This window comes from Neolamprologus multifasciatus, chromosome 5 (genome assembly GCF_963576455.1).
Source record: "Neolamprologus multifasciatus chromosome 5, fNeoMul1.2, whole genome shotgun sequence".
NCBI classification, from domain to species: Eukaryota; Metazoa; Chordata; class Actinopteri; order Cichliformes; family Cichlidae; genus Neolamprologus; species Neolamprologus multifasciatus.
In genome coordinates, this window is record NC_140443.1 from 36,004,941 (window position 1) to 36,023,184 (window position 18,244).

Consider the following 18,244-nt stretch of genomic DNA (forward strand, 5'->3'; position numbering starts at 1 on the left):
TACAATAACTCAATTAGCGAGCGCTTAATTAGAGTAGAAACAAAACATTCAACCTTTTCTTCAGTAATCATGAAGTCTTATTTAAAGAGTTCAGTTAAAGAGTTCCTTCTTTAACTGACACTCCAAATTCATCAGTGCTGACATTATCAAACATTACGAGGTAACACAATGTGGTTCTGTTACAGAAGAGGAAGAGTTACCGAAAATAGGCACTAAAGTCCATTATATATAGCTTGGATCTATCATTCATTATATGGTTACAACATTTTAATCAGATTCACTATATTATCTGGAGTCATAGCTGGGGGATTAGGCTTAGCAGCTGACTAAAAAACATGTGTTTGCTGAAACAAACAAAGGGGGGGGGGGGGGCAATGCATGAAACTTGCTAACAAGTTCTGCTAATATTTGCTGATAAATTCGAACTCTTCTTGTTTAAATATGGTCGCTTATTGCATCAAATTACAACAAATTGACATGAAACGTGGTCTTCAATGAAAATACAACTGGCACTTTTGTTTGATAAAAAAGTGGATCACATATTGTTGCAGTGATTAGTACTCTTGTCTCACAACAAGAAGGTTGTCGGATTGAACCTGCTGGGCTTGTCATGATCCTGGGTCCTTTTGACCCAGCGTTTTGTGTTTTCTATTATTGTGATTTTGGTTCTGTTCTTCCTCTGTTTAGTGTTTATTCGGTTCTGCCCATGTATTCCTGTGTTAATGCATGTGCATCCTTGCATGTGTACGTTCCTGTTTTATTGTGAAAGTCTCTGTCTTATGTCAGTGTGTTCTGTTTAAGTTTCCCCGGCCTCGTCAGCTGTGATGTCTTCCAGGTGTGTTCCCCTCCTGTTTCCCATCCCCTGATTCCTGCCGTGTGTATTTATGGTGTGTGTTACCTCGTCCTCGTTGCTGGTGTGTCTGTGTTCCCCTTGGTCTTCCTGCGTCTCCCCGCATCTTCGTTCAGGTTTGTTTTCTTAGCTCTGCTCAGTTTAGGTTTTCCAGTTTCATGTTCACCCACCATTGCTGTTTGTACCCACTCCTGTAAATTAATACTCGCCTGCACCAGAGCTGCCGCCTTTTGGGTCCTTTCTACAAACTCCACACGTCTGCCACACTGGACGTGACAGGGCTACAGGAGCAAAGACGTGCATGATCTGTTAACTGCTGACAGGCAGGTGTGGATGTGAGAGTGAATGGTTGTGTGTTGGCTCTGTCATAGACTGGACAATGTTAACAGCGGGGGCTTTTATTTTGAAGGGCTTTTATTTTGATATTATCGAGCAGGTATGTGCTGTCTGTTTGTACTTTGTTCCATCTGAAACTGCGGTCTATTTTAACCCTTATTTAAAGCTTCCAGTACACAACATAAAAAATCCTTGACAATTTTTCCAGTGCATGGTTGCAGTGTTGTCAGTAAACAAAAGGTCCTGAATGATGTGACTAGTGCAGGTCCGTGTCTACCAAAACACTGCCAGCAGCGAGCATTCATTATAGATAACAAACTAGACAGGTGTCTAACTATGTGGAGTAAAACTTCAGCCCATATCACTTAGACAGATTTCTGACTCCACTTAGATTTTTGCTGTCTTTTTCTAATTGTTTTTTTTTTTAGCTGCACTGTTCCTTGATGTACAGAGTATGTAAATTTGCTTTGTTTAAATGATCTCTGTAAATATAATGTAATGTACTTAGTCTTACTGACTAAAGCATTTTTTGCTGCACGTGACATTTTAACTATATTTTAATAAAATGTTTTATTCACCAAGCACGGTATCTACCTCCCATCGATGGTCAACTTGTGTTGATGGAGTAAATGGAGGACACCCATGCAGGCACAGGGAAAACATGACAGGGAAAGGCCCTGTAACGTGTGTGTCCTTAAATATCCACTTGAGCCAGCTGCCAAAGCAAGTTAATTCCAATAGATTGCCCTTTACTACATTTATTACTGATAAAGCTTAAAGGGGCATTGCCACACTGATTGTAGCTGCCTGCTCAGCCTCACCTCTGCTAATTCAAGTTATTGAACTATACTTAACTGCATTGGTGCCTTTTGGAGCACAAATATATTCATCTAACAAATAACGTGGCTTAAAAATGTATTTTTTGTTTAAACCCTACAGTAAAGCCTCCTTGAATTACCTGAAAAATTAGTTCGACTGTCTTATCCAAATAGGGTTGTCATGACCCTGGGCCATGTTGGCCCCTTATTCTTAGTATTCATGGATTTTGTTCCTTATTTAGGCCATGGTTCCTGGGTTGCTCTGTTATGTTGTTCATTATTTGATTTCCCCTTGTGACTTTTACCCCCTGTGTGCCCCTCTGTGTATCAATGAGCCCATTTTATTCCATGTTTCCCCAGCCCATTATGCCTGTGCTCTCTCTCCTCCTGTCTGCACCTCTGTGTACTTCCTGTTTTACTTTGACAGTCTCCCGTCAGTGTTTTACTCCTGCCATGTGTCATTATGATTCTGTGTCAGCTGTGCTCCCACTTCCCTCGTTAACCCTCTGTGTATTTATGTGCAGGTCTCCCTCAGTTCAGTGTCGCGTCGTCAACGTCTCCTCCCCGAACCAGTCTGCTTTTCTGGGCCTCAGTTAGCATTCCCAGTTTAGTTCTGTTTCTTTGAAGCCTGCAATAAAGCAGTGATTTTGAGTTCAGCTTCTCTCGTGAGTTTTGCGTTTGGGTCCTCATCTGCCTCCACACAGCCAGTTCATGACAGACTGTAATAAGAAGTATGGTAGGAGCCAAAATGCTAACATGATCAAAATGCTTTGAGAGATTTTCTTTAATTATACAGTTTCTGTTCTAGTAACATCTTGGAGTCTAGGTTACCCAGATTGTTTCTCATCCTCATTGATAAAGTCAGCGTAGGATGTGTTGTGCTGATAGTGACTTATGTATCTTGGAGTTTGTAGCCTGCAGCAGAGATAAGAAGCACTAGCCGTCCATGGTCAGAGGTTTTTCTACCCAAAAGACACTGACTAAAATAACATAATTTAAATGACATTGTTTAGACTTCAGTTTCTTGTAGTAGAACTAAATGGTGTATGCAAGTTCTTTTGAACACAGACGGTATGCAGAGTAGGACAGGGCATTTATACTTCACGGGGTGAAGTTGGGGTGCCTTTTCAGAGCGTGACTGAATGCACCCATTTCTGAACAGCAGTTCTTGCAACAGACAGCATGAAGAATTGAACCCAGCTGAGCTGACACCGTCTGTTTAGTTTATCTTATATCTGAATCCTCATGGCAGTTATGTTGGCATGATCTGTCTCTTTAGTCTTAGAACTGCTTTGTTCTCCAGGGGACATGATGCTGTGGTGACATTAATCTATATGGACGATTGTAAAAGTCAAATCCAGCTGTCACCACTTGATGTGCAGATATGAAGGCAAATGTAATCGGCCCACTTTCATACACTGCATGAGCCGTGTTTTAATCAACAGTGTTCCTTATGCTCTATTTAATGTTCTGCTTAATAAAATTAACTAGTCAAACTTTATTATCTAAAATCATATTATGAAGAAATTTAAGTTATACCAGTTTTCCCCAGTCTATCAGCATCTGGCCAGGTATGGAGTTCATCTGTGTTTTCCCTTCTTTAAGGTGGAGAGCTGGGCAGGTCCATGTTCCACCCTTGGTACGCTTGACTTTCTCACATGCTGTGTGCACATTGTGGCTGTATATCTTCCATTCTCTCACAGTTGGTTTGTCCACAGTGGTGGTAACTTGGCTCTCAAGTCTAGAGGGTTTTTTTTGGGTGCTTTCTCTTGTAACCCAGTCTCCTGAAGTCTGATTCCCACCCTTTAGAAAATCAACCTGTTCCCTTAAGGATTCAAGAGTTCACAAGTAGAAATACACTTTCATCACTCTCACAGTCAAACACTCCCTGTGGATTCAAGGCTCTACCTGCCACATAACGTCCCTGCCTGCTCTCCATTGATTCCCAGCCTCTCAGATCTCTGCCTGCCCACCGGCACCTCTCTCTCAGCTGTTGCAATTCTCTGAATCAGTCCAGCCACATCTAACAGTTGCTCCTTCTCTACAAACACCACCTGAGTTCACCTGTAGTGCCCTTCTCTCTATTTCTTACCACTTGTAAATAAACCTTGAAACACTCAGTTGTGATCACTGTCTCCTCCAAGCTGTAAGTTAACTCTGACAGTCATTAATGCTCACATAACCTTTGCGTCAGTGGTGGAATCCACAAACATCCATTTGGTAACACTCCAAAAAGCTGATTCTGTTCATCTGGACGTAGCGTTTAGATGTCTATTCACACCTACAGGTCAGTGGACACTCTTTCAATAATGAGGATGTTCACATCCTGGAGAGGGAGGAACGCTGGCGGGGAATCAAGAAAAGGGAAAGACCATCTCTGAATCGAGGAGGGGGCCTAAGAGTATCTTTCACCATCTTACAATGCTGTGATTGCAGCCATTCCCCAACTCTGTGAATGGTACTCATGGTTATTGATCAAAGACCATTGATCAATTACCAGTGGTCAACGGTCACTCACTTGGATGAGTGACGAAACGTTTCTCCCAGATGAACAGAAACAACTTTTGGGATTTCCTTACCTGGATGATTGAGCATGCATCAAGACATTTGGTAACAGTGTTGGTAAATTTTGTATTTTGCAATTCAGTTATTTGTTTTTACCACTGTTGCATCTTGGATAACTAGTTTGAACAGTCATGTTGTCATGATCCGTGTTTATGTTATTATTATTCTGTGGTTTGTTTCCTGTTTTATTGTGAAGGTCTGCATCTTATGTGAGTGTTTTCAGGTTGCCTCCCTTGTCTCGTCACGTTAATCACTCCCACCTGTGTGTAATCTCCCTGTGAGATCCCTCCTCTGAGTGTATTTTAGTCGTGTCTTCTGTCTTAGTAGTTGCTGGTTCGTCTGCGTTATTCCGTGTTTGTTCCTCCGTCTCCCTGCAAGGTACCCTCGTTCGTGTTCTGGCTTTGTGTTAAGTTTTAGTTTTCCCAGTTTTGAGTATTTTCTGTTCTGTTCCTCGCCCCCCCCCCCCCCCCCCTTCCTGTTGTGCTGTATTTCACCTTTTTGTTAATAAAGCTCACTCACTACTTAGCAGTCGCATCTTGGGTCTTTATCTCCATTCCACACGTCTGCTACGCCAGGCGTGACACATGTCTGTCTTTATCTTCTTTGCGTCCTGATCACCCTCTATTTTTCCTGCACCTGAGTTCAATGTATTTTAAATGGCGCTTGGTAATATTTTTAGCTAAATAGTTTCATGGGTCTAAAATTATTTTTTATTTCATTGAAAAACCAATAAACTTTTTTTTTTTTTTTTTTTAAATGCCTATTTGTCTCTGTTCTATCAGCTTGGACACTCACACCAGTCCCTTTTTAAGCCAGCCGTAAGTTTGAGTTCAAATATGAACCTGTTAAATTTGGCGACTGTATTTTGCACAGCTGTCATATCTCTGTACAAGTACTGGAGTAGTTCACACAGGGACCATGATCTGCACACCAGATGAAAACTAACAGCTCTGTTATTATGGCTACTACCAAAATACAACCGATGACTACCTTTATATCGGCTACATTTCATTCCTCTAGTAGGTGCAGTAGATAAAACCTTAAACCCAGTTTAGGTAGCTTGGATGTGTCAACACACTGAATATTCTTTGTTAAGTCTAGACTGGTAGTCATTTCTTTTGACAATGACATTTTCATCAGTGGGGGTAAAATTCTGGCATAAAAATTGGCTCAGCTGGTTTTGGTGGTAAACTATTGAGGGAAGTGGGATCAGAGATGTCATATAAGGAGAATCTACGAAACTCAGGACCCCAAGTCAAAATCTAGTGGAGAGTTCTGTAGTACAAGTGTAGTGGTAAGTATTATTTCTAGAGAAAAAGAAAAGGAGTTTAAAACCATTGTTTTGTGGTAAACAGCAAATCCTTAAGTCACTTTTAATCAGATGTGAATGGTGATTATAGTCAAGCATTTCTATGTCCTGGTGTCCTTTGAACTAACTATCACAATAAGTGGTCATATAATGACTGCTTTTGCTTCTATCAGGAGGGGAAGTCTTCTTCAATAGATTAAACGGGTCTTGAACATTAATGGAGATCTTCATTTTCTGTTAATGGATTTATGAGTTAATTTTCAGATATTTTGAATGAAACCACAAGAAACATCTCGGGAGCCTCGATCTGCTGGGTTGGCAATCTTTGTTTGTAGGAAAGTTCCTGGGTAGAGCTGGTTACAGCAGAGAGCTGCAAATGTCTTTCTTCACTGTAAGAACTGTTTACATCTTGTGCCCTTTATTAATGTCAGCACTTATTTGATTAGTGATGCGTGTGTGCTTTTGGCTGTAGAGAGAGAGAGCAGAGAGATGGACAAGGGAGCGAGGAGAGGAAGTGAATATCCAAAACCACAGTCATGAGGTTGTCAGTGTGTGCAGCGGTGTTGGAGCACTGATTTGTCCATCAGCGTACACTTGGCTGTAAGGGTTTCTTTGTGTTTTGGCGAGTTTTCTTCGTGCAGCACGTCAGAAGCTGCACGAGTCTTTCTGCATTTCTTCTGGATCTCTGCTGATGTTCAGAAAGATTCCTCATCAGCTCGGTGAAAGTTACTGCTGTCGCGCATCGTTTTGAAGCGTTTTTATTTCAGTTTAATTGTGTTATTTTTGCTCGAACATCCTGGTCTGGATGCGCAGCAGAGCGGATACCGTTTCGCCCGAGAAGCGCTGAAATGATGCGCATCCGTGGCCGCAGCGTTTCGCTCTGAGCTCGGCCATCCGCTCTCTACACACTGAGAAAAGCGGAGAAGAGGGGAGCTTTTTCCCGTTAGCCGAATCACGTTTCACCGCTGACTGAGTGACTGATCAGAGCTGAGGAAAACGGAAGGAGGAGTGGGGCGTGTGGATGTGAGACTAAAACAAAAAAGAAAGAAAACAGGATCTGGATGGAGAAGGGAACAGACACTGCATGCGGGGACAATTGTTCCCGAGATTTCCAATAGAATAGAAATTTATTTCCATCCTTTGTACTTGCGGATTAAGAAGTTAGTTCGAGAAAAGAAGAAATAGCAGGTTGGCGCGCTGTTGTGTACGGTGGGTGAGGAGGGTTTGGGGGGTGGGAAAGAAAAATGCTGCCTTCGCAAGAAGCCTCCAAAATCTACCATGACAACTATATGCGCAACTCCAGGGCCATCGGGGTCCTGTGGGCCATCTTCACCATCTGCTTGGCCATCATTAACGTGGTGGTGTTCTTCCAGCCTTATTGGATTGGTGACAGCATCAACACACCTCAAGCCTGCTACTTCGGTTTGTTCCACTACTGCGTGGGTAACGGGAACTCCAACCGGGAATTCTCGTGCCAGGGCAGCTTCTCCGAATTCGGCTCCATCCCGTCAGGAGCCTTTAAGGCGGCCTCGTTCTTCGTGCTGATGTCCATGGTGCTCATCATCACCTGCATCGGCTGCTTCGCCCTCTTCTTCTTCTGCAACACTGCCACGGTCTACAAGATCTGCGCCTGGATGCAGCTGCTATGCGGTATGAATGGAAGTCACTTCGGTGTGTTTTGAGGTAGAGGGGGGATTTGAGTCTTCCCAGGCTTGAGGAGAACGGGGTCCTCTTGTGTTACCCACACTTTGTGTCGTTGTCAAAAAGTGTCACCAGGTCCTCAACAGAGTGAGTGCAGCAGGATGAATGCTTGGGGGAGGTCACATAGAATAGAGATCATCCCTTCAGAGTTAAAATAATTTCTTTATCCCAGCCTTTGGCTATTATTGGGTCTTTCCTCAAGAACCCCATCATCCTGATTTACATAAGGCTAGTTAAAATAATGTGTCAGAGTGTAATATATGGAATTATGATAATGAAAGGCCTTCAGCAGCATTGAATCAAAGATCACAGCTTCTATGTTTGTTGTTATATCTACAAGATTAGCCAACATTATGTGTGATCTACATTCATTCATTCATTCATATATACAAAACCAGAACAAACAGCATGTAGAGCTGACTTGAGAGGGTTACACGGAGTCTTTCCCATCAGTGCTGAGTGCAGTGCAAAGTGTTTTTTCTTCTTCACATTAAGCTGATGAAGCTTTTCAGTTTTGTCAGTGACTGATCATTTTTTCTGTGACCTCCAGGATTGGAAAATGAAGCAGAGGGACAAAAACTACAGTTCTTCTAATTGGCACTTGAAGCTGCCTCCAAAAGCGATTGAGTGCGTATTGACTCCTATTTTAAAAATGCTTTAAAAAGCATTTTTACAGCCTGGTTTTAAAAGCACAGGACTCAATGGATAATATTCACTTTCCTAATTTCCTAATAATTTTCATCTATTTAAATAGAGTTAAGGTCATGGCTGCTTTGATTTATTTATGCTTTATTAATTAATTAATTAATGGTGTGTGGTTCAGATCATCCTAGAAGTTTGTGCTTCAGGTTTTGTGAATAAAGTTCTGGTATAGAAGTATCAGCTGGTTAAAGATCCTATATGATAAAGTTAGAACCCCACTCCTTCATCCAAATATGTTCAATTCTGGTCCCAAACAAAAAAATGATAGTGGCCAATACTCGCATGCTGAGGCTCCAAATGGAAAGTATGACATTTATATACAGCCTATGATCTGGCTTGGAGTGGTGCTTTGAGTCACAGCATTGCTGTATGTGAAACACATGATACCAAGTCTGGCCTAAATTTGATCTGCAGTTTGTTATGGGCCACATTTGGCTTTGGCCATTGACGTTGGCTGATTGACTTCCTCTCATGTCCACCAGATGCTGGGTGTGTTGTGGCATTTTAGCCAAATGTGGCCCAGACAACAATAATCTTTCATATCAATAATCAGATTAGACCCAGAGGTGTTTGCGATCTCGGTTACAACTCTTTGTGTGAGCTTTAAAAAGCTCTCCCATCACAGACTGTTGAACAGATTGTGTCACTTCAGGTGGCGTCTACAAGTGTGTCCCACATGCTCAGTAACATCAAGAATCCCCTAGAAGATTCCTAATCATAAAAAACACTAACTGGACGTGATGCACCTGAAACTGGTCTCAAATTGGTTTAAAAATTCAGTGAGTGTTGATAGCGGTGATAGTTGTGTTGGAGGTTTGGCTTTTGTTGATACTCTTGTTGCATGATTGCATCATTATTTCAGAACTCCTCACTTTAGTTTTTAAAAGTCTGAATTTCTATGCATGTGCGTGTTTTTTATGAAAACATGGGGTCTAGTGTGGTGTATGTGTTTGGGGAAGAGTATATTTGTGAATTGGTCTGGAAGCACTGACGTTAACTGGGAGGAGATATTGCTGGCTCAGTTATTTGGCAGCTGGAGCCGGCCTACATAGATTGCAATGGACTTGGGACCTTTTGTAAGCATAGACCGTTTTCCAGCACTACCTGGATCCACAAAAAAACAGGATAAAACTATGGAAACAGTTTCTTCTTGGAAACGAAATATTCACACAGCTTCAAAGACATTTCTGTTGGTGCCATTTAAACAGTGTGACTTTGAAGAGCTTGCTTAGCCATAAGAAATGATATATCCTGCTCATGATAACTTATTAACTGCAACATATACTAAAGGTCCACGATGGTAAAGGACATACTCATGTTTGTCAATAGTCACTGTATTTGTGTTGATGCAGCAGTCAGCCCTGTTGCCTTGTAGCCCCACCCACACTTCACCACCTCATTTCCTCATCTTTTTTTTTCATTGCTGATTGGTTCCTAAGTTTCTTTGCTCCTTGTGCCAAGTTGGCACACATTACATGAGGACTGCACACTATTACTCTTTTTAGTCCCACATGGAGCGGCAGATAAGGTGACTTTGGTTTGTTTGTTCTTTTTAATTTATTACGACTTTTCTTTAAGTTAATGACTTAGTCTGACCTCATTTTCTCTTTTGACTTACATGGACTTTGGCACATTGCTTTTCTTCATTAATTCCTTAAAGTTAACCACAAAGAAAACGGGGACAACATCACACCAGTGAACCCAAATCATCACCAGTACCCCAATCTGACTAAATGTGGTCATTACTACAAGAGCTGGATACTGGAAGGTCAGATCTTCTGTTTAAAAGAAATTAGTTCATGCTGAATTATTTATCCTAGTGGCTATATATATATTGTTTGTAGTGTCCTTATTTTACAACCCCAGTTCCAAAAATGTGTTGGGATATTTAGTAAAATAACAACAGAATGCAGTGATTTGCAAATAATCAAGTCATAAACCCCAATTTTTTTCCTGACACAGAAAGGTCTTCTATTTAATAAGTTAATTTTTTTATCATTTTGAGAAAAACATTACCTTGTTATGAATTTAATGGTAGCAAAAGGTCTCAAAAAACTTGGGACGGGACAACAAAAGTGTGTAAGACGGGTACAGCTGGAGGAAGAGTGCAGATAATTGTTTTATTTAAAAAGCATCTTAGAGAGGCAGTGTTTCTCAGAAGTACAGATGAGCAAAAGTTCTGCAAAAAAAGAGAAAAATGCATAAACAAATTGTGGTACAATTTGAGAATGTTCAGTATGAAATTGTAAACAACAGGCATGATTCTGACAATTGTATGTGAACACAGCTCACCATTTCATCCACAAATGCAGGTTAAAGCTCTATCATGCAAGAAGAAGCCATACGTCAACAAAACATCCAGGAATGCTACCATCGTCTCTGGCCCACAGAGTGTTTAAAATAAACGGAGGAAAAGTAGGAAAACTACTCTGTAGTCAGACAAATCGAAATTTGAATTTTATATCATTTGTATATAGAGGTTTTCGAGCCACATAAGGCCTTCATATTTCAGCAAGACAATGCTGAACTGGCCTGCCTGAAATTCAAACCTTTCACTCAGTGAAAACAAGTTTGATGAAGTAAAAAACAAAACACAGAATCCAGGCCTGGAATCCTACATTGCATAAGAACAACATTCCTGAATGTCTGAAGTTGCTCTTCTCAGGCATTGTTAGCGGTAATCACGTCCATGGCTCAACTTTTTTTGAGACCTGTTGCTTCCATCAAATTAAAAAAAATAATCTATTGCATTTTATCTTTGTTTACATATATTCTCCATGTTTTAGTATGACCAAAATATAAATTCATTGCATTTTATTTCTTTGCATTTTACAAAGCATTCAAACTCATTGTTGTTCGTTCCATCTCCTCTAACCTTTTACTAGTGGAAGAGGTTTCTTTCCTCTTGCTTTCACGTGTCTGTGATATCCTGATGGGACTGGAGTCGAGCCGAAGACTCTGGGGCAGCGTGCAGATAATGGTTTAATTAGCTCTGTGGTGCAGCTCTGCTTTAGTTGGCTGTGGACAGTGCAGAGCTGTGGCAGCCTAGAGAGGCTGGTCCTGCTCAAAATGCTTCACAGCACAAAAAGACCACACCAACAAAGAGGAGATGGGCAGACCTGTCATAAGTTGTCGGGTGTAGCAAGTGCGAGGACCCAAATGCAAAGAGCCAGATTGAAAGCAAAAAGCAAATCATTTGTTTTAGGGTGATGAAAAAACTATCTAAGGTCCAATAAGGGAACAAGAAACAGCTGAAACTAATTTTACTCCACACAGTGACAAGACTAACGCATTTAAACTTAAAGACACAAGGGTGGAGGCCTTAACTGGAATACATAACGAAGAACTTAAAGCCACAAGATACAAAGGTACAAAATATACACAACAAACAAGGTAGGAGGCAAATTGAACATCCAGTAAAAAGAAAGAGTTTTACTGCAATCTACAAATGGTAAAAGAGCGTTCTAGGTCACAAAAGAAGTTCCCGTATATTCAGAAAAATGCCGTTTCCTGGAAGCATTACCATCTGACTGCTTCCTTCAGGGCTAATTGACTGTTATTTATGTACATCATAAATATATTTTGGCCCCGAGCCATTAAGTGATTCATAAACTAACAGCAGCACTCAAAAACTGCTCTAGGACTGACTGGAAGCCAGTGAAAATGTGTAAGTGCACTAATGGGGCCATTGTGGCTCAAGAGTTGGGCGCTCGTCTTGTAATCGGAAGGTTGCCAGTTCGAGCCCCGGCTCCGACAGTCTCGGGCGTTGTGTCCTTGGGCAAGACACTTCACCATTCAGAGGGCCCGGTGGCGCCAGTGTCCGGCAGCCTCGCCTCTGTCAGTGTGCCCCAGGGCGGCTGTGGCTACAATGTAGCTGCCATCACCAGTGGGTGAATGGGTGTGTGAATGGGTGGATGATTGTGTATAGTGTAAAGCGCTTTGGGGTCCTTAGGACCAAGTAAAGCGCTTTACAAATACAGACCATTTAATGCACTCAGCACCAAGAGAGCTGAGTGCATTAAATGGTAAAGGGTCTGTATTTGCTCTCGGTGCATTAGTGTTGGTGAAAATGCTGAGTACCTTTTTAGAAGACGCATGATAATCTTCCTGTAATATCACAATGAAAAATGAGTTATCACTGCATTTTAACATTAAGTGCTAATGGTCACAACTTGAATGCTGGCATCTTGATCAGTATCTGTGTGGTGATTGTGGGGTGTAGCTATAGTTAGCCTAAGAAGGACAAGCTATTAAACACTGGTCTGTGGAGCAATGGAGCGGTCAGTCACCAGTTAGCCAATCAAACGGGTCAAAGACAGAAGCTTGAGTTAAAATTACTGCAGCAGTTTCAGTTATGATAGCACAGTTACTGACAATGATGATGTTTCCTGCTTTAGTCTTCTTTACAAATATTTGACTGACACATTATATTATTCCTTTTTTCCCAGTTTAACACTGTTAAAGTCCTGTCTGCTGCCCATAGTGTTCCCACTAATGACAAATTATTCATTGTGGCAATTTTGGTTATATTTTTACTGCCACACACCAGCAAACTAAAGCAGTTATGTAACCCAAATAATAAATAATTATGGTTACAGATAAATACAATGTGATTACAGTAATACGTCCTTTTCTCTGACCATGTCTTATGCAGATGTACAATCTGAAAAAGATGAATACATATATGAGAACAGCAAGACAGTGATGAAGTGTGCCTTGAGGTGAGCCCCCTATTGATGATGCATAGGCCGACAGATGCGGTCATGAAGGACTCTTTGGACTACTAAAAAAAAGAAGAAAGAAATTGCATTTGTGCTACAAATGTAGTGATGAGGGGGTGTGGTTTGTGGCTTGGTGTTAGGAGGGAGCGGTTGGGCAAGATGGCTAAGGTTGTGGTGTCCGTTGGGGAGAGTGCACACTTGGCATGGATTTGCTAATTAGTCTCTCCCCATGTATTTAGTAGGTGCGAGGCTGGAAGGAGATTTTTTTTTATTATTTTTTTTGACAGACTGGCCATGGGAGCAGGAAACTCTGAACTGCATGTATTTGTCCAGTAAAAGCATTTTGTAAGCAATAATCACTCCCTCTCTGTGGTTACTGAGGTGAACTGCAGAAACATCCCTGAGTTTTCCCTGCCTGTTTCAATTCAATTCAATTTTATTTATATAGCGCCAAATCACAACAAAAGTCGCCTCAAGGCGCTTCATAGATACAGAGAAAAACCCAACAATCATATGACCCCCTATGAGCAGCACTTTGGCGACAGTGGGAAGGAAAAACTCCCTTTTAACAGGAAGAAACCTCCAGCAGAACCAGGCTCAGGGAGGGGCGGGGCCATCTGCTGTGATTGGTTGGGGTGAGAGAAGGAAGACAGGATAAAGACATGCTGTGGAAGAGAGACAGAGATTAATAACAGATATGATTCAATGCAGAGAGGTCTGTTAATACATAGTGAGTGAGAAAGGTGACTGGAAAGGAAAAACTCAATGCATCATGGGAATCCCCCGGCAGCCTACATCTATTGCAGCATAACTAAGGGAGGATTCAGGGTCACCTGGTCCAGCCCTAACTATATGCTTTAGCAAAAAGGAAAGTTTGAAGCCTAATCTTAAAAGTAGAGATAGTGTCTGTCTCCTGAATCCAAACTGGAAGCTGGTTCCACAGAAGAGGGGCCTGAAAACTGAAGGCTCTGCCTCCCATTCTACTTTTAAATACTCTAGGAACAACAAGTAGGCCTGCAGAGCGAGAGCGAAGTGCTCTAATAGGGTGATATGGTACTACAAGGTCATTAAGATAAGATGGGGCCTGATTATTTAAGACCTTGTATGTGAGGAGCAGGAAAATCAGCTGTGTTAGTACTGATATTAAAAAAAGCCTGGACTGGATGTTGACATAGTTGCAAACTATAGACCTATCTCACATCTACCTTTTTTATTTTTAAGCAGCTCACTGACCATCTGTCAACAAACTGTTTGAGCCACTTCAGCCTGCTTTTAGACCCAACAACCACAGAAACAGCTGTAATCAAAGTTGTAAATGATCTGCTGGTAAATGCAGACAATGATCGCACCTTGGTTTTATTACTGCTGCGATTGACACTGTGGATCACTGTATTTTATTGGCTAGGCTAGAACATTTTAACAGTTACGGGAAATGTTTTATCATGGCTGAGATCCTACCTGTCTGGGAGATCTCAGACTGTTAGTTTTAAGAATGATCTCTCTGAGACCTGTGCTGTGAGGCATGGGGTCCCTCAGGGCTCTGTAGTTGGCCCATTGCTGTTTTCTCTCTATCTGCTGCCTCTTCTTCTACGTTCTTTTAATGTAACCTTTCACTCTTACGATGACCTGCAGCTATATGTTCCTTTAACCCTAGAAAACTGTGCTGACGTGTCTAAATTAGAAGCTCGTCTATCTGCAGGCTGGTTAACTGATCATTTTACTGCTTCTTAATGCTGAAAAGACAGATTTGATGGTCATTGGACCAAAAAAATTTCAGTACTTGTCCCAAAGCTTCTCCATGAAAATTGATGACTATGTCATAAATTGCAGGGACGTGTGGTTTGACGCAGTGCTCTCCTTCAGGTCATGTAAAAAAGACAAGGACTGCCTTTAATCACCTCAGGAACATAGCTAAAATCAGACAAGAGCTTCTTGTCCATGCATTTGTCTTCACGCATTGATTATTGTAACGCTCTTCTTTCTGGGTTACCAAAGAAAGGTTTTAGAGGTTTACAGATGGTACAAAATCCAGCTGCTCGCATTTTAACCAAAGCTGAGAAATTTGAGCACATCACCCCTGTACTGAACTCAGATTCAAGCAGATTTTAAGGTCCTGCTGCTCACCTACAAGGCTTTAAATGATTTGGCACGTTCGTATCTCTCTGTCCTGAGATCGGAGAGCACAGGATGGAACATAGAGGTGCAAAAACCTCTGTGTTCCATCCCGATCTCCGATCTCAGGACTCTGGCCTTCTAAAACTTCCTAAAGCCAGAAAAAAGACGATTGGGCAGCATGCTTTTTCTTTTCATGCCCATCTTTGGAGGGTTTTAAACCTAAGTTAAAGACCTGCTTGTTCACCCCGTCCTATGTGTCTTAATTCTATGCCTAAAGTTTTAAATGGTTGTTATTGCTATTCCTTTTTGTTTCATCTGTTTTTAAACTGTATTGTTTTTATTCATTCATCTTTTTTATCTTCAAATAGCCGTTCAGCACTTTGTTTGAAAGTGCTTTATAAATAAAGTTATTAGGAGTATTAGTATTTTTTTTAACATGTAAAATTACTTTCTTTCTGTTTCTCATCCCAATCCACCAATTAGCAAGGACATGATAAGATTAAAATACCGAGCATGGTAACATGCCTGCAGCTTTCTGTAGTTGTTTGCTTCTAATTAGTCTACTTTGATTAATGCAAAGAATACATTACTAAATAATCTCTCTTTCTCTGGATAGTTGTTATTGTTTTGGGCGCTGCCTTCTAAGCAGAACTTGGCCTAGTTAGTAATGATTTGTTTCTAGGTTTGACTGTGCCCATAATTAAAAAGAAAACCTTTATCAACCCCAGCAAGGATGTGGAGGATGTGGACGAGTAGTGGCTCTACTCCGAGCTGCAAACGCTCCAACTCATCATACTAACTCTAAGTGAGAAGCCTTTGGAGAAGCTTTCTCCTCGTGGGAGATAAGCTAGAGGAGAGGGAGAGGGAGACCTTTGCTTCTGTTCAGCTGCAGCCCAGCTCCAAATGAGCGGAAGAAAATAGATGAATGGACTAGAGACCGTGGAGTATTGTTGCGTGTGTTTGATCTGTGTTTGCACAAGACAGATTTCCTCCTGGGGCAATAAAGTACGTCTTTATCTTTAAAATTTCTTGATAAATTCAAATATTTTGCACGATTATCTTGTGATAACAGCAAAGACGTTCTAGTCAAACACAAAATGATACAGCCTCAATGTCCATAAATAGCTTGTACGGTTACTGAAGCCAACTAAGTTGCGAGTGCAAAAGAACCAAAAACATCTGATGCAAAATCTTGTTTAAAATTAGATATTTTACTTTGAGTCCTCACTGTTTGTTTTCTGAAGCGACCTGAGAGGCTGACTGCTGATCCTAATCTGGTCTTTGCTCCAGGAAACATAACGATATACGACTGAGCTGCTCTGCTCTGCCTGCACACACAGTACACTGAACTCACCAAATATTACGTAAAGATGGATACAAATGCAAGAGGCTATTTTAAGACACTTGCTACTCTGACACTGTTCAAACAAACAAATGATAGTTATATATGGTTGTAACGTTGGACCCAAGAAACATACGCTGGAGCGAATATTTTGACAGCAGAACTTTTATTTAATACTGTGGTTCGTTTACCGGGACACAGACACTCCCGCTCTCCCCCTCCGACTGTCACTGCCAACATATAAAGAGACACAATCACTGTCAGATCCCAGCACACCTGTTCGCCCGCCCCTGCGCCGCACCGGGAGCTCACTGCGTCACCCCTCCTCTGCAGCTGGCCAGAGACCACACCCACGCCACAATGGTATATTTAAATGAATGGGATGCCAACTTATTACATCAGGTAGCAAGGTACTTTTTTTTTACATACAAAAACACAGCATTTCATTGGGTTGAGGCGAAAGTTTCTTCAGGCTAAAGCGCCACAAAGTTCAACTTTAATTGTGGCTCTGTCTTTGTAAACATTTAAACTCCAGTATCCAAGGCACCAGAGGTTCAAAGCTACAACAAAAGCTGTAAGATACTAGATTTACAGAGTGGACTGAGTTGATGTCCACTTAGGAGAGGTTACTGTTAGGACTACAGGGCGAGAAGACAGTCGATGAAAGGGTTACTTCCAGTTTTGGGGAGTAACGGAATACATGTACCGCCGTTACGTATTTAAAATACAAAATATGAGTAACTGTATTCCGTTACAGTTACCGTTTAAAAAGGTGGTATTTAGAATACAGTTACTTTGTTGAAATAAATGGATTACATGGCGGTACTTCCCTGTTTCATATTGTCGCGGGTCAGGACTGTTTGGGTTTTGTTTGACAGCTACGTTCTGTTGTTCCAGGCGGCAGCGTTACGGTTGCCATGGTTACAGGGTGACGCTCTCTCTCTACGTGTTTCCTGGGTGAGAGAGGCCTTTTTGTTGTTGTTGTGCTAAGCTAATAGGCAGAATGCTACAGGTATAGCTCTAAAGAATGTAGCATCATAGGCAGTGTAGTCCGTGCTGCAGGGAGAATGGACTGACATACCCGTTATGTGTCTGTGAGCGAGGGAGGGAGAAAAAGGAAAAGTACGAGCTGTCATCGAGCAAAAACGGGAGCTGGAAGCATGTAAATATAATAATAACCACTGCAGCCAAGAAGAGAGCCTGACGAGCCCAGTTGTAAGTAAGCTATTAAGACTCGACTGTACACCGTGTTCGTGTTTTCCTCTGAAACAATAAGTTCTGTTGGAGCAGCCTTTCAGCGCCTCTCTCTGTCTCTGCTAGCAAAGTTGACCCAGACAACAGAGTAAAGCTAGTTTTTGGCTACTAGCCGACACAGAACCCACCGTATTAGCCAGAGGTCCCTTTACTACGGTTCGGAGCCGCGGACCTTCAGTAACAGTAATAAATCACAGCAATAGTACATTCATGTAGTTGTAAACAGCATGATAATATATTAAGTAATCCAAAGTATTCAGAATACGTTACTCTCATTGAGTAATGTTACAGAATACATTTTGGGGCATGTAATCTGTAATGGAATACATTTTAAAAGTAACCTTCCCAACACTGGTTACTTCCCGTACCTCCAGGTTAGAGGATGGGTCCTGAGTGTCAAACTTTACTTACACACTGAATGAAAGTTCAGAGTACCCAGCCGCCTTGGCACCTGGTGCCCCATCTGGTGGATCTTGTTCTACTTGAGGAATTCAACAGTGGTTATTGGACCGGCTGGAACAGCCTGCTCAA

At 41.6% G+C, this 18,244-nt stretch overlaps 1 protein-coding gene across 6 annotated transcripts in view; it reads left to right on the top strand.

Annotated features, from left to right (window-relative positions):
- The first annotated feature begins 5,367 nt into the window (after positions 1–5,367).
- The window catches only part of lhfpl4a (LHFPL tetraspan subfamily member 4a), a 36,762-nt gene continuing 23,885 nt past the window's right edge, over positions 5,368–18,244 (top strand). For 4 of the 6 annotated variants that reach the window (XM_085161110.1, XM_085161111.1, XM_085161112.1 and 1 more), the window contains exon 1: positions 5,372–7,528. In XM_085161110.1, the coding sequence (XP_085017236.1) occupies positions 7,123–7,528 (406 nt within the window). In that variant the 5' untranslated portion in view covers positions 5,372–7,122. Of the gene's footprint in view, positions 7,529–18,244 lie in introns of all 6 variants that reach the window. The other 2 variants (XM_085161108.1, XM_085161114.1) reach the window with 2 other exon arrangements.